This window comes from Schistosoma mansoni, chromosome 1, assembly GCF_000237925.1.
Source record: "Schistosoma mansoni strain Puerto Rico chromosome 1, complete genome".
Taxonomy (NCBI): Eukaryota; Metazoa; Platyhelminthes; class Trematoda; order Strigeidida; family Schistosomatidae; genus Schistosoma; species Schistosoma mansoni.
In genome coordinates, this window is record NC_031495.1 from 16186727 (window position 1) to 16205001 (window position 18275).

Sequence of the window (18275 nt, forward strand, 5' to 3'; positions counted from 1 at the left end):
CACCAGGGTACAGATACATACACGATGAATAACACTGAGTTACCTATTGTTCAGGCACACAATGACTTAGGCGTCATCGTTAGTCAAGACTTAAAGACTACTGCACACTGCCGTGCAATAGCCGCCAAAGGTTTTAGGACTTTATGGTCCATACGCAGGGCTTTTAGGCATCTTGACGCTAAAACGTTTCTGACTTTGTATACAGTGTTCGTACGCCCTAAACTTGAGTACTGCATATAAGCAGCTAGCCCCTGCCTAAAAAAAGACAGTGAACTCTTGGAAAGGGTTCGGAGAACAGCAACTAGGCTGACTCCCGGAATAGCGAAGGTCCCGTATGGTACTAGACTGACCAAGCTAAACCTATTCCCGCTGTCATATAGAAGAATCAGAGGCGACTTGATTACAGTTTTCAAATTGCTTAATGACAAATTTGCACCTGATATGCCCTCATTTTTCCTGTCTTCCAAAACAGAAAATCTACGAGGACACTCCAAAAAAGTTCACAAGCCCAGAATGAATCACTTGTCAGCTGACTACCGACTTTCCCATCGAATAATCAACGAGTGGAATTCATTACCTCAGCACGTGGTTGAGGCTCCATCCGTCGACTCCTTCAAAAGAAAGTTGGATCAGCTGAGAGACCATCATCGCCAGGACTAACACAGGCCATCAAGCCTCCTGTCCTTTCCAAACTGAAAACTGAAACTGAAAACTGAAAACTGAATTGGCGCCACAATGGCCCTGCGGTTTATACGATGTTCCCCTTTCCCAAGCTCATTGGCGTGTTATGCTCTTTTCCAGTGTCGGTTTAGAAATAAGCTTAGCCTAAAATGCTTTCATACGGGCTCCCAGAATTATATACCCCTCATACCCATGGTATTAGACAAATCTACAAATGTTGAACGATATTATGACATATATTCCCGTTTATTGAAGGACCGAATTATATGTCTTATGGGCGCAGTCACCGATGAAATGGCTGGATCGGTTATCGCACAACTCCTGTTCTTACAATCAGAGGACAAAAGGACCCCTATACACTTATATATTAACAGTCCAGGTAAAACGGGTTTTGTTGCCACACTGTCTTTAGGAGGCTCTGTTACTGCAGGTCTAGCGATTTACGACACTATGCAGTTTATTAGACCACCAGTTGCTACTTTCTGCATAGGTCAGGCTAGTAGTATGGGTTCTTTGTTGCTAGCAGCTGGTTCACATGGTTGTCGATTCGCTCTTCCTCATTCCAGTATAATGGTCCACCAACCATCTGGCTCTGCCCATGGTGAGCTTATTTAAAATATTAACTCCTCTCAGGTCAAGCATCGGATATTAAAATTCGGGCAGAGGAGCTAATTAGGACGCGTAGTGTTATAAACACTATATACGAACGACACACAAAACAGTCCCAGGAAGTAAGCTATGCCGGCAAATGTTTCTGTGTAATTTCCCTAAAATTCGTCTTATTTCAAGTTTCAGGATTGTGTATCAGAGATTCAGTAACTAAGTACTTAGACCTGTAATACTATAGATTGTCCCAGGATGATGTCAGAAGCGGCCTCAATATTTTAGTCGTCATCAGTCTTAATTTATCAGTGCGACTGATAATTATTATTACTAAGAATTAAAATGTCTTCGAGTCTAAAGACTAGACTCATATAAGGAAACTTATCTCTAAGATTAGGTTTTGCTGTCAGCAACACCTACCTGTGACCTCTCATTCTCGATTACTGATCGAATTATCGCATCAGTTTACTTGTGACCGATGTAAATGTGGAAATGAGTTATTTATCTGTACTTTGGGTTAATATCATAGGAGCTGGTTGACGCTGCATCACAGTTTCGCCTAACCTGTCGCCGTAAGGAGTGGATAAGTAATAGTGACTAAAAAACCACCTGTCTCAAAAGTTGTGGTCACTGGTATTATTATTACAAAGACTTGTATCCGATGACCATATGCAATTAAGAGTGATTGGTAATTTGTGTTATTTAAGCAGCGATAAATAAATATTTGAAGTAAATGTTTAGATTCGTATCATATCGTGGGGTCACACCACTTGGTAAGCAAACTATTATTTTTAAGATGGATGAAATAGTCTTATTTAATGGGAACTGTTGATGTACTTTGAAACTGGAGATCCCAAAATTCCACCTAAAATAGTGGTGCACAATTTGCACCTCCTGCCACTTCTACTTAAGAACTTCATCCGCAGTGATAACAGTCACGGATAAAGATCTTATGGGTATACAATGTCGAATTTTCCCCCCAAATGCCCTGGTACGGCCGTGAGTGGGAGAGCCAGCTCTCTTTCGAAATGCTCTCACATGGTCACGTGCATACAACCACTGCCAGGGAAGTCCTACTTATTGCCTTCTCGTGGCATTACTGTTGTTTACGAAGTTGAGAGGACGAAAAGCGAATGTGCGGCGCTTTGACCGGGGTGATGAACACTGAGGGTCTGTATTTGACTTACAGTCATTCACGTTGTCTGTATTGACAAGCAAAAAGGGACTAAGAATTTTCCGAGTTGTGGTTTACTGCATGACGAGATTTCCAAAATAAAAGGAATTGTGGTTTTTATCAGACTATCTATCTTATCACGTTATGTTGCTTATTTTGTCATACTGGGATTGTGTTATGTTGATAACTTCCCCATTGCAGTAGCTACAAATAAAGTACTGGATGAGTATGTTACACTATTGTGGGGAATACGAAAGGTATTTTTTCCGTAGAGTTTTACTAAATGCGTTCAAAGTTAGATATACTTGGTTCCGTTCGAACTTATTGCACCAGCTTTATGATATATACATTGTTTAACTGTATTGTTGCCAGTCAGTAATAATTGTTAATTTAGACTAGTTCACGTTCATTGATAATTAGGGATCTGGTTGTTTATGTTTTGGATTCGTCACATACAGATCTCTTGCATTTAAGTCAGTGTAACTTCAAACAGGTTTTATACGGGAAACTTTCCAAAACCGAATGAAATATTTATCGTAATTTAACAATCTTAACTAAATGCTTCTCATATTGAACTAGTTAATTTTGACCACTTATCGGTATTCTACTTGGTATCTTGGCTTCTTGACTCATATGTGACTGTTACGGTTACTATGGAAAATTGTACTGGAGTTAATTTTTCATCCATTTTTGCTTCTTTCATCGTCGATTCGTTTTTGAAGACCTAATAACTTATCGCATCTTTTTACTCAGAGTCGGCACTAGCGATAAACAAGTAAAATAAGACCGTTACATTTATATGTTGTGGAATATTCAGTTACCTGATTTACCGGGAATTCCTACACTGTATTGTATAACATTGTATGTTTCTACATTTTCGTAGCCTGTTGTTCCAAAAAATAAGACTAGATCTTATTTTCGATATAAACTCATACGTAAATTTTCTGTGGGCAACCGTATATGCTTGCTTACCTAGTCGGGCGTTTTAAATGTTAGTATGATAAACGAAGGCGTAAGATAAGTCTTATGTTTTCAAACCTTGTTCACAGTGGACGTGTAAATATGTTAGTTCGATAAACGTTAGGTTCGTGTGAAGCAACATGAAAGTCCACCACTCTCCGTTGACTTACGTTGCAAGTTGTTTACTGCATATTTAAGATTGTTCCTTCTGTCGCGTTGTTTAATGTGTTTGAATACAATTCTAATGACACTAAAGACTAAATAATTGCGAATATGCTTTTCTTAGTACATACAAATATAGGTATTCTTAATATTTGGTTTTTATTGTGTGAAATAAATACGGTAATTGGTACCTGTTTCATTCTTTACATTGGTTTTTTTACCACAGGTGATAGAAAAGTGGATGGACCGTGATTACTTCATGACTGCAGAAGAAGCAGTTTCATATGGAATAGTCGATAGGGTTTTACATAAAACTCCTGCTGAAAAAGTGGATGAACATGTGGATTCTAAATCTCCGCATTAATTTTGAATGTAATGGCTTCGATTGAAGAGAAAACATTTTCCACTAGTATTTTGTGTACAACACACATGACCTACGTGATGTAAACTGAATAATTCTTTCCGAGGATATATTGTATTCCATAAATATATGCTTATATTGATACTCGTAATTGTGCTTTTCTGCATGTAGCTTGATATTTTAGCGGCATGTATTATGTGACTGCTGATTTCATGCTTTTGTATACCATTATGCGGTGGTTGGATAAATTTGCTTTTGAGGTCATTTTTAGTGCGTTTTGTCATCACTAATTTCGTATCACTATGACATGTTTTGGTTTTATTGACGAGATTATTCACTCCATTGGTATACAACTAATATCAAATATTCTTATATCCTACAAATCGTTCAGAGAACTACAGACTTGAAATGTACTCTTGTTATGACCAGATTGTACACAGTTCTCTCAGTAATCTGTCAGTTACGGACTATCACGTTCAGAAATTGTTCAAAAGGCGGTCAGGACCTTTCATTATTTGCTATTTTAGTTTTATCTTAGCCTTCGATAAGAGTCTGAAGATCAGTGTTATTATTGCACTCTGGGTGTAGCTAATTGCTAAAAGTGTGAACTGTCAAAAGCGGTCCTTCAATTAGTATGACGTTATAATCTCTCTTAACAATGGTAGTGCTAAATACAATTGTTTCCAAGTCAATCTGTTTTGTAACTAGAAATAGCATTACAATTTCTTCATCTTTCTTGGTATCTGTCGTTTGCCTCGGGTATTTTAAAATGCTCCAAGTATTTCCTACCTTCGCAGCCAGACGAAATGAACATTTATGGATCCCTTATTCCAAACGGAATTGGAACGACCTATTTTTCTTAAACCCTTACCACAGGTTACTAACTGTTGCCTTCAGATGTAACAACTGGTCACTCCAGGGTGTGGATTGCTGTAATAGTTGTCCTACTAATTCTTATGTATCGTGTCCTATAAAAACAGACATTGGGGCCATTTTTCTTTGTCTTTTCCAGGAGGAACGGCAGTTCACCCATTTCTTTAACTTCTCTCTAATTATGGTATCATCTACCGTTTCCACTTCAGTGCGATATTCCAAAAATGCTGCCAAGGACTAGCAGGACTCGCGATTTCCGTGGGACTTTCTAGGATTATCCAGTCAAACAGTATACAATTAGCTGTTATATTGCAGTTCCCAAAAGTGCAATAATTTCTGTTTGCTTATGAAGTCATAATTGTTTGCTGAGTCATACGAAGTCACCAAACTGCATGAAATTTAAATGGACAGCTTAAATCGTACTTCATGTGCTTGTCTGAAATATGAAATTTACTCATTTTCTAACGTAATACAGTCTAGGAAATTAGTGTTTCTTATCTAACCCAATATAGAGTTTGTGGTTTGGGTGATTCAACTCGTTGCAGTGAACGTGGTTTATGAAAGGCATACCTTTTGTAGGAATTTGGGGAGATTGTGCTAGCGTCAGTATATATAACGCTTAACTATCACCGGTTAAGAGGTGAAATGTAAGAGGATCGTTAGTATCTTTACGAAGTTTCTGATAAGGCAAGTACACTAGTACTGTCACACAATAAAAAACGTCCGAGGAATAGCTTATAGACTCAGACACAATTTCCTGTGGAAAGTGTGTTAGGTTTTAGGGACTTCTTTTGGTTCACTTCAAGGCTGATAGTATCTGATTAACCCATCCCAGGTTGTGAAAGGCGAAATGTTAATTGCGAAGATAGAAAAATATTTACTTGTCATCATGTGTCATAACGAACTATAGTTCACAAATCCTCATTAGGACACGATTATTACTGTTTTTCATTGAGTCACGGAAATATAAGGGTTATTTCCTGCTTCGAAAGGTTATATTTAAATAGAGGTACATGCGTTTATTTCTTCACGTCAAGGATAAATAGATATTTCAAGGTAGGATTATCTATTATGTAAATACAACAGGTGGAATGCCCCCAGGTTTTAGTCGTATAATTGAGATTTTTGTTTATCATCCGTTTGTTTTCAATAGTTTGATGGTAATGTCCAGCGTACATGAAGATTATGCTATCCTATTATTTCCTTCTTTACTACTCTTCCCTTATGTACATTAGCTAAGTTTAGTTGTGAATAAGTAGTTTTAACATTGATTTGATGACGATTGGTTGGAAATATTAGGTGAACTGATTTCAAATCCATCAAGTTTGAGCAGAGAAATTGACTCTATATCTTCTAAATCTTGAATATATTGTTCCATATTTATTTGATTTGTGTTGTCTTACCGTTCGTCTAAACAACAACTTGATTTTTTTTCACTCTTTTGCCTTCTCACTTTTTATTCTTGAAGTGTTAGAACTTTAGCTAGCTCCATGCTTTGTCATATTTGACTTCATTTAGTTTGTCTATATTGATCCAGACGTCTCATAACTCCTTATAGTATATTAAACCAGTGATATCTGTGACTCACTTTTTTACATTTCAGTTTTTTCTCCATTTGTTGCCATTCACACCAAATGAATTCTGATATCATATGCATATCCAGGATGAAATGAATTCTTTCTTCTTTTTACGGTACATGGTATGATTAAGAAGCTGTATAGTACCCATGATTATCATGGCAATGTACCAGTCTTGCGATGAGTTAACTCTCGAAAACTACAAGATCTGTCATCGTTTCTGCTTAGTTGACAACTAGCTCGTTTTTCTTCTTTGTTAAAAATGCTCTTAGATCATAACTGTTTCTGGACTTTTTCCATAGAAATGTCGGTTCGCACACAAACATGATGCATAAACTAGAATGCTTCTGTGGGACTTAGATTTGATATTCTACGAGTTTTCTAAACCGTGATCATTCTTTTGTATAGATTAAATAACTAATCCCAAACACAAATTACTCTAATCTGAATTTTAGATTAACTTCATTATATTTGTGTTGGTTTTTATCAAGAATTTTCATGAATTCAAGTATCTGTACACTTATTTTACTTTCATGAGTCGATTGTTTCAAGTCTTTTTATCTACTTCACATGTGCTACTTTGCTGATCCCTGTAGTTTGTTTAACTATGAAACTGTTATGCATGAGTTTATCTGATGGAAGTACTATACATTTATTCATTACACTTAAACTATTAACTCACGGTGAGTGTAATACTATTAAGTCATGTGGTAGGATTCTAGTGAACCGACACAATTACATTTTTCTCATCCATTAAAAATTGTTGGTGACCAATATTGTTCGATAAGGAATCCCTTTGGTTCTCATTTAATTGGTTGTTACTTAACCTAATCTCCTTGCACACTTCTTAAAAAAATTCCACAGCCACAGTCAGGTAACCTTCAAAGCCCTGGGACTCCCAGACGTGCTGTAGGCCCAGGGGCTTCAAATTTTGGAAGTGGAATCTATGGTCCAAATGTTGGTGGCGGAGCTGATTCCCGAGAGTCTGGCTTCTTAGCTAAGTTAAACACGCTGTCACGTTCACGAAGACGGAAACAAGAAGCTGAAGAGTTGGCAGCTGAAGCGCGACAGGCTATGGAGGACCCGTTACTTCCAGCTCCAGTTGATCTCGGTACTGATGGTTATCAGCTGGCCGAGGGTGAAGAACGCTCTATGATAGAACCTCAGTCAAAAGTTAGTCATATCATGCATAAATAAGGGATTTTATTTTGATTTATATAGTATTTATCATCTTTCATTTTGTTAATTTATCTCCCGTTTGAAATATGATATGCTGAAAAAATGACGTTAGCAGAGCAGGTTTGGTGTTCAAAACTTAGTTTCAAACGTTACCTATTTTTAACAATCATAGATTGTAGTAATGTTATTAGTTCTTACTTACGCCTGTTATTCCTCACGCAGGAGCACAGGTCGCTCACCAGCATTCTCCACCCAACTCCGTCCTGGGCAATCCTTTCCAGTTCATCCAGTTGCTATTCATCCTTTTCATATCTGCTTCCTATTCCCGATGCAGTATGTTCTTCAGCTTTTTTCTCCCCTGTTTCACTTCAGGACTCCGAGTTAGAGCTTGCCTCATGATGCAGTCGGATGATTTCCGTGATGTATGTCCTATCCATTCAAACATCTTTTACTAATTTCCTCAGCTGGAAGCTGGTTTGTTCTCTGCCACAATAGGCTGTTGCTGATGGTATCCGGTCAACGAATATTGTGTATCTTGTTTAGACAATTGTTTATAAATACTTGTACTGTTTTGATGATGGTTGTGTTAGTTCTCCAAGTTCCAGCTCCGTACAGTAGAACTGTCTTGACGTTCGTACTGAAGACTCTGACATTGATGTTGGTTGAGAGTTGTTTTGAGTTTCATATGTTCTTCAACTGTAGAAATACTATTCTTGTTTTGCCAATCCTCGCCTTCACGTTTTCATCAATGTTATTAATGTTTGACTTAACAAAAACTGGTGGTTTTTATCTGCGGGTTACTTTTCATCATGAATCGATATCAATTGAAAAGGTGCTTTTTACTACTCCTAAACTCTTCAACGTTGCGGAACCATGAATCAAAACAGGATTGAACTATGTAGGTTCAGTAGCTGTCAATACCAAGGTTTGACTTGATAATTTCGAATAAACTGAGTATTGAGTTGATTTTTATCAATAAAAATCATATATTTGTAGTATCCCAATTAGTAGAAAAATTAAGTTTTTAAATTTTCTGACATTTCGTGACTCAGTGTAAGCCACTTCTTCAGGAAATAAATAACCAACTTAAATTAGCCCAAGTTTAGATAGTACAAATGGTCAGCAAGAATATCAGGTGCAACCAATCAAAAACAGGTCTGATTAAGTTTGGACTAAATGGTATATTACAAATATATCATTTTTATTTATATGTAGGTTCAGGTTTTGTGAAATATAATGTCTTTAGACCATTGAATTGAAATTCAGTGTTCCTTATTTTCAATTTCCATCTTTTTTGATGTAGTACTGTAACCTTCATCCTTTGATAGGTTCACATCTAGCCTTGAGGTATTCGTATACCTGTGTGTATGTGTGTGTGGGACTCTTGAGGAGAGAAAAGGAGGAAAGAAACAAGGTGACGCATTGGTACGAATGTAGTGTGTATTTACATTTTAATAATAAAAGCGATCAATAATAATTAGCAATTACATGTATAAAATTAAGACAATTTGGTGATCAAACTAGAATTTAGTACTGTGAGATATTAAGTTCGTTTTGCTTTGTATGTACATCTGTTAGAGAGTATGAACTAAATAAAAAGTTTTATGGTTCAGTGCAAGGAAGGAGATAAACATGATAGATACCGATTTATTATTCACGTAAATTAATATCTGAATATAATTTCTACATATTTTATTTTACTGATTAATAGCCAGATTTTGAATAAATTGAAGTAAGTAGCATTTGACACTATGAATAAAATACAATTTACAGCACTATAAAGTTTAATTATGCAACCAACGAATACAGCTAATTTATTGAGTCATATCCCCACCGTTGCTGTTACCTTAACGTGGTGGCCGGGCTTGCCTATGGTAATTAATCAATCGGGCTATACTGACTGGAACAGTCGTTCTTCAAGGTCCTACCATGCCAGACAGGTCAGTTGAAGAGCGCTAAGACTAAAAGTAGCAAACCCAAGGCCCGAAGGCGAAGTCGTACTGCTGATTGTACAGAGGTGTGACAGCAGTAAGGTGTTTCCTTCAAACAACCAGCGTAACAGCGATGCTACCTTCCTACAAGAAAGGGTGGGGCTGAAAAAGGTTAACCCTAAAAATGAACACCTCGCGTTATCCCACGAATTTTCGTCGCCAGCCGTAAGGTCCCAACAAGTACGGAGCTAACACAAAAATTGCTCACAAGAAGGTTGTGTGTGACTGACTTCAAGCAGTTGTCCCCTAGGCACTGCGGTCACGCTCTCAGGTCACTGAGATCACCTCTAATCCAATTTACTTTTCAGGGACCTCCGAAAGAACCGTTCCACGGTGTGGGCAACCGGGAAGTGATAACCGCCCTCATACCTCTAACAGCACTCAAGATCACTGTATTCATAATCAATTTCCCTCTTCAATTCCTTTTATTTCTACTTCCTGGAATTTCAACTCTAAACTTCCTCCTTCGGCTTCCTTCTCAACTGTCACCATGGCCGATGATTCTAGTGCGCGAAACACTGTCCCAGGCCTATTAAAACCTCACTTCAAACTACACATTGGGTCCTTCAACGTACGTACCTTAAGTCAAATCGGTCAACAGGCCTCCTTGGCTAAAACCTTGGAATCTCGTATCATTGATGTATGCTGTGTCTCCTAAACACGCATACAGGATCCTAGTGTGATCATTCACTTAACCTCACCCCACCAAAATAGAGCCGACGAGATACACTCTCCGTTTATCTGGTTGGTATCTGACGAAATCTGTGCACGGATTCAGAAAGTTCGTTTGGCTTTTGCCAACTCACGTCATCTATGGCGAAGACGAGATATCCGTCTATCAATTAAGGGACGAGTATACTGCGCAGCAGTTAGCTTTGTTCTACTTTACGGCTGCGAAACGTAGAAGATACTCGCAAGTTACTAGAACTTAATCACAGATGTCTTTGAAATATTGCTTGCATATGCTGGGATCGCCGGACAAGTAATAGTGAGGTTAGATGCAGGGTATTAGGGGATAATGGTGAATCAGTTGATGAGGTTGTTGTTAGTCTTCATCATCATTAGCGTTTGAATCGATATATACTGGGTTTGCGTCTCAATATGAGGACCAACATTGGAACGAAGGTATATCCGGCTAACGAGTCCCAGGTGGGACGAAGCATACATTTCAGATCCTACTGTTAGCCATATGCCAGATATGCTAAAACTCGTAAATAAACTAAAGAGAAAGGTCTAGGCGATCTCAAGATGTAAATAAACCAACAAACATTTACCAGTTGCAGTGTTGAATACCAATTATTAAAGATTACAGACCTTATCTAATCAATTCCAACGAATGATTTATAGAATAGAAAATTTTTATTTGTTTCCCTTACCTTTTATTTTTATTCAAATATATGTATTTTGTTTTGGTGGGTTGACGAAAATAAAGAAAATAATTGCAATTAGAATAAACTGCAATACAACACAATTGGCTTCTTAAAATTTGTTGATCCGGATTCGCATAAATATCTACATAGATTCTTTTTTCTTTTAAAAAAACTTTTCTACTAGGAACATCCATTAGTTCATGATTTATCATGCTCACTTATTGAATGGATTAATACTGAACTTGTAGATGATAGAATTTTAGTACGTGATCTAGAAGCAGACTTATTTGATGGACAAGTATTGCAAAAATTAATTGAAAAATTGCTAAATATTAAAATTAATCATCCAGAAGTAGCGCAGACTGAAATAGGCCAAAAACAACGTTTAAAAGTAAGTTACATTCTTTTTTCTACCAAAAATGACTTGTTGTTTTTTAGACATATTCTTCTTGTTGAATGTTATTTAAGTTGCCACTGTAACATTATGGTTTACCGACAATTAATTAGCTATTATCATCTAACACAAAGGTTTGCTCAAATTTCAATTATAGGGATAATAAGTCGGTAGAATTGTGTCAATCCTTGTAATATAATTAAGGTGTTTTTTTGGTAAACGATCTTGCAAGATGTAGAAACTAAGTAAAATTTCTAGGAAACATACAGTTATCTGTGTTTTGATACTCTCAATTAAGGTGATAATGCACAGATCATTGAGAGTCATCAAACAAACCTAATAAATATTAACGATTATTGAAAGTAGAAAACTGGATTTGAACCTAATGTAAATTAAAATTGTATTATTGAAATCATGAACTGTCCTAAGTTAAACCACCGTTGAAAGTCTGAAAGCACTGAATGACTGTTTCTTCCTAGTATGCGACTCAGCAGTGCGCACCCACCGAAGAAAATGGAAGATGGTCCATGATCCCTCGCTCAGGAATCGAATTCAGGTCCTTCGGTCTCGCGCACAAACGCCTAATTTCTAGACCTCTTAGGCGGGATTGGACGGTGGTAATGTCTAACTGCAATCGATCTACGAGGTTGCGTAACCATCTTCCATTTATTTATTTATTTATTTAAACACATATATATTGGTACAAAAGGGCACCAGGTACATATGCGCCACACTATTTGTGTGTGTGGGCTGTGATACTGCCCGGGTGCCCAAACCGAAGCAGGTGGTTTTCTTAGGGGGCCACACCCCGAGCCTTTGACCAAAAGGTCTGATCCACAAGGCAATGGAGCATCGTGAGGAGATGCAGTCCCATGGTAGCCGTTGACCAATGACAGGTTCGTCCGCCATTCGTTCCATCAGGATACTGGAGCCCATGTGCACCATTGGTTTGGAATCAGGGTTTTCCAACTCCCCTAGGTGGACCCTCCGTGTCCACCAACCCGGTTAAAGCGCCGGACATTCGCTTTTCGTCCTCTCACTTTCGTAAACAACACCCCCGCCACGAGAAGGCAGTGAGTAGGACTTCCCTGGCAGAGGCTATATATTCGCTGGCCATGTGCGAGCATTTCGAGAGGGAGAGTAGACTCTCCCCACTCTCGGCCGTACCAGGGCATTTGGGGGCACCATCTTCCATTGTATTTAGGGATCAACTGCCTCACACCCGACATGATAAAAATTTACTATTTTAAACTTTTTATTTTACTACTACGATCTCAGAGACTACTTACCGACTGAATTTGAACTGATAAGGTTGTAAGTCTCGCAAACCACGTCAACAGGAACGTGAAATGTGTTAACCAGATTATTATTTTCATGAATATTCCAGACCTTAACTTTATTTATACCCTGTATCAGGTAACCTACTTTGCTTCTGTTACATCGTTATAGTCTGGTGAATTAGTTGGGATAAGCCACGAACTACTTTCTAATTTTCACTTGTAGTAAAATAACATGAAGGGCTTTTATCTTGGTTTATGTAAAAATTGCAATAAAAATGAAAATGCCTTTTCATTGTTCTAAACGTCTAAAGTAGTTATTAAGAAAACAGTCTTTTGGTCATCACACAGTGAGAAAAGGACCGCATTGAAGATTTTAAATGCCTATTTTTTTCTATTTAAACTGTGCATAAATATAATAAATGAATCAGTGAGATTTTGCTTTAATCTGGTTTGTTTTTCCGTGACAAACTCAAACAAACTTCTAGCCACTATCCATCTTTGCTTACAATGCTTGTGAATTTAGACTATACCGAGGCAATACGCACAGTATACACAAATGCCAATTAGAGACTGACCAGCTGCAGTCCTAAACATAAATGGGAAGATTCAAACAAACAATACTAAGTGAATCCCAACAAATTACTTTATTAATTGTACACTGAATAATTGTTCAATTTATGAAGTAGCAATGCTAAAATCGATAATTATTACAAGTGATTTTGTCAGATTGTTGTCTTAAAAAAGTCGTCAGTATATTCAGTAATCTAAATTTTCCAAAGGATGCTTTATTTTCTATAGAATTATGTGTGGCTGTAAGAAAAATTCAGTGAATAATCTTTAGTGTGAATATTTTCGCACTCTAAATAACTAAAGTTATACCGAAATAGTTCCATGAAGATAAGTTTAGAAGAAGAATAATTAAACTCCTTAAAACCACTTAACTTTAACAGGCTTCATTACTTCTACTGAAAAATATTTTTGATTTATAATAAACTCTTCGGTTACTAGCTGATAAACGATTTTGAAATCACAAAACCATTTTAGGAATTATTCAAGGTCATCCTTATATTGCAATTATACTTGTAGATTGATATAAGTTTACTAAGAGTATTTTAAATGAATTCAATCATGATTATTTGCGATTTTTCAATATCTTTTCATTTATATTTATTAGATTGTAATTGATGAAATCAATGGTGCTTTAGGCATATCACCTGTTCGTGCTGCCCAACTATGGCCTGTTTCTGCTGTGTATAATCGGGATTTAGTGGCTATACTACGTTTATTGGTGGCATTAGTTCATAAATTTTCTCCAGCCATAATTCTACCACGTAAAGTTCAACTAACTGTTTTAATAGTTCGGAAAATCAATGGTATTTTACAACATAGACGTCAAATTGAACTAGTTACTGATGTTGGAGATGAACAAGGTATATATATATATATATATATATCGTCAAATTTTGCTTTATTCAAATAATTTCCTAATATATGAATGTTTGTCTAAAATATCATATATGTGAAAGATTGGTTTGAGAATTACTACTAACCTAATACTAAGAAACAACAGCTGGATGTACCTGCAGAGTTGATGTTCACCCTTATCAATTTCAGTCCTAAATAACAATGGGAAAATACTAGTAAACAACACCAAGTGAATATTTCGGAGACTATGTTCGTAAAACCTCGTAGATCCTCTTCTTTCAGTCATTCCCATAATTTTTTTGTGTATTTTAGATAATACAGAAACTGATCATGATGCTATAAGTGCATTGGTTGATTGTGCCATACCAGAACAATTGGCTTCATTTCAACAAACTTTAAAAACATTTGTAAATCGTAATTTGAATAAACTGAATCTACATGTTACTGATTTGGAAAATGAAGTAAGTCAACGATCTATATATATATATATATATATATATATATATATATATATATATATATATATAGTAGGCCATATAAGTTGTATGAGATAAAATATCACTAACTGATTACTTGTAAGATTCCAATCTACAATTACGTTTTTGATAAAGTTTGAATGTCTATTACCACTAATCATCATGGTTACTTACAAAAGCTTACATTTCATATGATCTTTTTTTCAAGAGTCCAGGGGAGAATGGAAAAGAATAGTAAGAAGAGCAAGTACTATACATAAATTGATGAATTATACAAGCAAGTGTTAAATAATAAGTGAAATTCATTTATTTAGACACTAAGTTTAACCGGGAATTCTTCGATATTAAATAAACCAAAAATGATTGTAGGGAAAGTGTACATTAAAATTTATAAATAGATAATCACATTGATTTATCATTTATGCTTGTACTAGAAGAATATTTACCAAAAAAAATATCGGGTCTATGTAGAATATCTGACTTTCTCAAATAATATACAGTCAGTCAGTCAGTCAGCTACAACGTAAGACCAAGCACACATATGCATCTTTCCAAGTTGCCATACCTCATTAGCACAACAAGATGAACACTGAATTTATAGAAGTAGTTAATTTAGTGGTGGTAATATATAAAAGAAAGGTTGTATATAAGGATATAGTACAGGAAGAAAGACAGATATGAAGAAATAATATCCATTGTCTTCATGATTCAATTTGTCATAAAACACTGCTTACTACTTACAACTTACCTTTTGTATCAATACTGGTATGTAATATGTGAATTTATCTGAGTTGATTAAATTCGTTTCTTGAATGAATAGACCTTTTGAGATTAGAATAAACATTTTTGTTTTATTTGAATATATTAGTAAATTTTTACCAAAAAATCATTCATTTTTATGATTAATATTTTTTCATAGTTGAAAGAGTGAGTTAATTGAAGCTAGAACACCAAGGAAAACCTGGAAGCACTGGACGGCCGTTTCGTCCTATTGTGGGACTTCTCAGCAGTGCGCATCCACGACCTCACCTCGCGAGATTCGAACCCAGGACCTACCAGTCTCGTGTTCAGTGCTTTCAGGTTTTCCTTGGTGGTCTAGCTACAACTGACTCACACTTTCAACTATGAAACTACTAAATCTCCACAAAAAACCCCTTCTGATTATAATATTTTTTTCGTTTTCTTACAAAAAAATTAATGCTTTGCCAACTTTGTTTTATTATTCTTTCAAATTATGTTTTAAAAGTTATAATTTGAGAAAAAGCGGGTGATTTTAAAGTTTAACTTAATCATTACCAAAATCATTCAGTTTTAAGAATTGTGTATTTTTCACTGATTTATATATAAATCGATAACTGTCATATTATAAAAGTTTTACAATTTTCATCGATTTTATTTTCAAGCAAGTTTTTTTGAAAATAACATTGAATTATGTAAACAAGTTTGACTGTTTGCTATGTTTTTATTATTGTCTGTCAATAAAAGTCAGATTGAAATAGTAGCGGGTCTCACTACTAAAAATTGTCACCTAAGTACATTGAAATTGATTAAGGTTGAATATATCGATAATTTAATTTTAGTATGACCTTAAGTGTAGTCTGGATTCAATTACTGACGAAGTTTTAGGTGTGTATCATTTGACAGTTTTCTTTTACTTAAAACAAAAAGTATCTGTCCAGAACTTTCCGGTTTTCAACCATTCTCTTCGGGTGATGCGTCAATCTATGATGAAATATATGTTTAAATTAGGAAAATTACTTTTCCGTTGCTATTTAATAGCTCTGCCGGTCTGTCACTTTGTTCAGACATTCCATATATCTATGTGAATTGTTGTTTTAGTCGTCTAAAGTGGTATCAGCTTACTGACTTCTGCGGAATATCGGCGTTCACTATAAGTCGTCATAACTTTTCTATTATGTGGACCCTTCATTTCACAAAACGGATTTTAAATGGTTGAAATAATATTTTGTGGTTAGCGTTTTTTAGCAAGGTTCTTTTCCATGGGTAAAATCCATATTATTCTCATAAGATATAATATCCCAGGCATAAAAGTCAACAACCTTAATTTTACTTGGTTTCCTTTCTAATCTATTTTGATAATGAGTGTTAATTTGTTTCAATTTCACTGATTTTCCATTTACCCTCTTTTTTATGCTTTTTTTCGAAGATGAGTGATGGTGTCTACTTCATTTTATTACTTGGTTTACTTGGCAACTATTTTGTTCCACTGCATGCTTATCATATCACACCAACAACAGACGCTCAAAAGTTGGCTAATCTTCAAGTAGCTTTTCAATTAGCTCATGATGTTGAAGGTATTGACTTGGAATATAATCAACCTGAAAATGTATTACGCCACGATTTAAAAGCAACATTACGTTTATTATATACATTATATACTCGATATGGTGATATTTAATAAGAGAAAAAGGACTTATTTATGAGTGAATCTGTATACATCTTTTAACTAGTCATTTCTTTTTTTATGCTGGATTATTATTTTGTTGCAAGAGGCAAAATGCATTTACTTTTCTTGATTACCGTGTGATTTTTCTTAAAGATAATCTGTATTCATCATTCAGTTTATAAATGGTAATCTTTTTAATTCAATTTTATGCTCTCATAAACACGTTTATAAATTTTTGGCTTTATTTGCTTTTATTATGAATTTGACAAAAAAGGAACATTATGATTAGTTTATATTAATTAAGAATCCGTGTATAACATCATTTCATACATCAGTGGATATAAACTGAAGTGCTGATATTAAAACGTATACAATATTAAGGCTCAAAGATAGATGAATGTAAAATATTTTGAGTGTAAAAGCATTGACTGCTGATGAAACGTTGTGTCTTATTGTCACTATGCTTCCATATTTTACGTTGTTAGTTTGTATAATAATAATGATAATAATCCTTATCACTTCTTTTTGCGTTACTATGTTGTTTGACTTATTTTGTCAGCTATACAAGAAATCCACCTTATTTCATGCTATTTTTAACTTTATCAGTTTACTACCAATTTCTTAAAGTTTATATCACGTGGCTCCTTCTGTCTACTCATATTTCTTCGTAGCTATGCTTTAGTTACCGAAAAACGAGTCTATCCTCTCTAAATGGTCTTGATAGATATTTCAGAGATCATTGTCTAGCTTCCAAATACAGTAAACCCACTGCAAGTAATTGGAGATCTGAAACTAGTTCATAAGGTACTCTTTCACTACGCTCAGTATAAAACCTTATGAGTAGTAGGTACGTAAAAAGATATAATACTAATAGGTGGTCTAAACAAGTCGCCCCGTAAGTTAGCTCCAGTTGCTATCGAGATCCTGCATTTATATGGTTAGTGTTGCTTTATGGGACAATGTATCTATATAGTTGTGTAAATTCACGTAACAGTTTATATAAATACACTGAAAACATCCTTGTCGCAAGGAGCTTGGGATTTCGTTTATCTTGTGACTCATAACAGATGTTATCATTCTCAATAACCAATGGGAGTTCTAATTTACCTTTAATTGACTTGGTTGTGTTCATTACCTGCCTGTACATGTTGAGCTTAACATCACTCCCAACCTTCCTTTGTTTATAATTTATTTGATTTGAATAGTACTTATCATTCTAAGTTTGACTTTGCGGATTGAATTTAGTTAGATAACCGCTGAAAACCACGAGGCACGGGATAAATGTTTCGCCCTAGTGTGGGACTTCTCAGAGATGTGCATTCGTGATCCCATGAAGTGTCAGACCTATATCACTGGGGTATC

The 18275-nt window shown here is 35.6% G+C and overlaps 2 protein-coding genes across 2 annotated transcripts; both read left to right on the plus strand.

Moving 5' to 3' along the window:
• Nucleotides 1-735: 735 nt before the first annotated feature.
• Nucleotides 736-3944, plus strand: Smp_210400 (peptidase Clp (S14 family); the record flags this gene model as incomplete). The annotated part of the gene is made up of 4 exons (XM_018793434.1): nucleotides 736-1060; nucleotides 1094-1282; nucleotides 1315-1412; nucleotides 3807-3944. 4 exons carry the CDS (start codon nucleotides 736-738, stop codon nucleotides 3942-3944), a joined length of 750 nt encoding a protein of 249 aa, XP_018647947.1.
• Nucleotides 3945-7465: 3521 nt separating this feature from the next.
• Smp_210410 (peptidase Clp (S14 family)) lies at nucleotides 7466-16925 on the plus strand (the record flags this gene model as incomplete). Its single annotated transcript, XM_018793435.1, has 5 exons — nucleotides 7466-7564; nucleotides 11116-11322; nucleotides 13780-14035; nucleotides 14343-14491; nucleotides 16674-16925. 5 exons carry the CDS (start codon nucleotides 7466-7468, stop codon nucleotides 16923-16925), a joined length of 963 nt encoding a protein of 320 aa, XP_018647948.1.
• Nucleotides 16926-18275: the final 1350 nt, after the last annotated feature.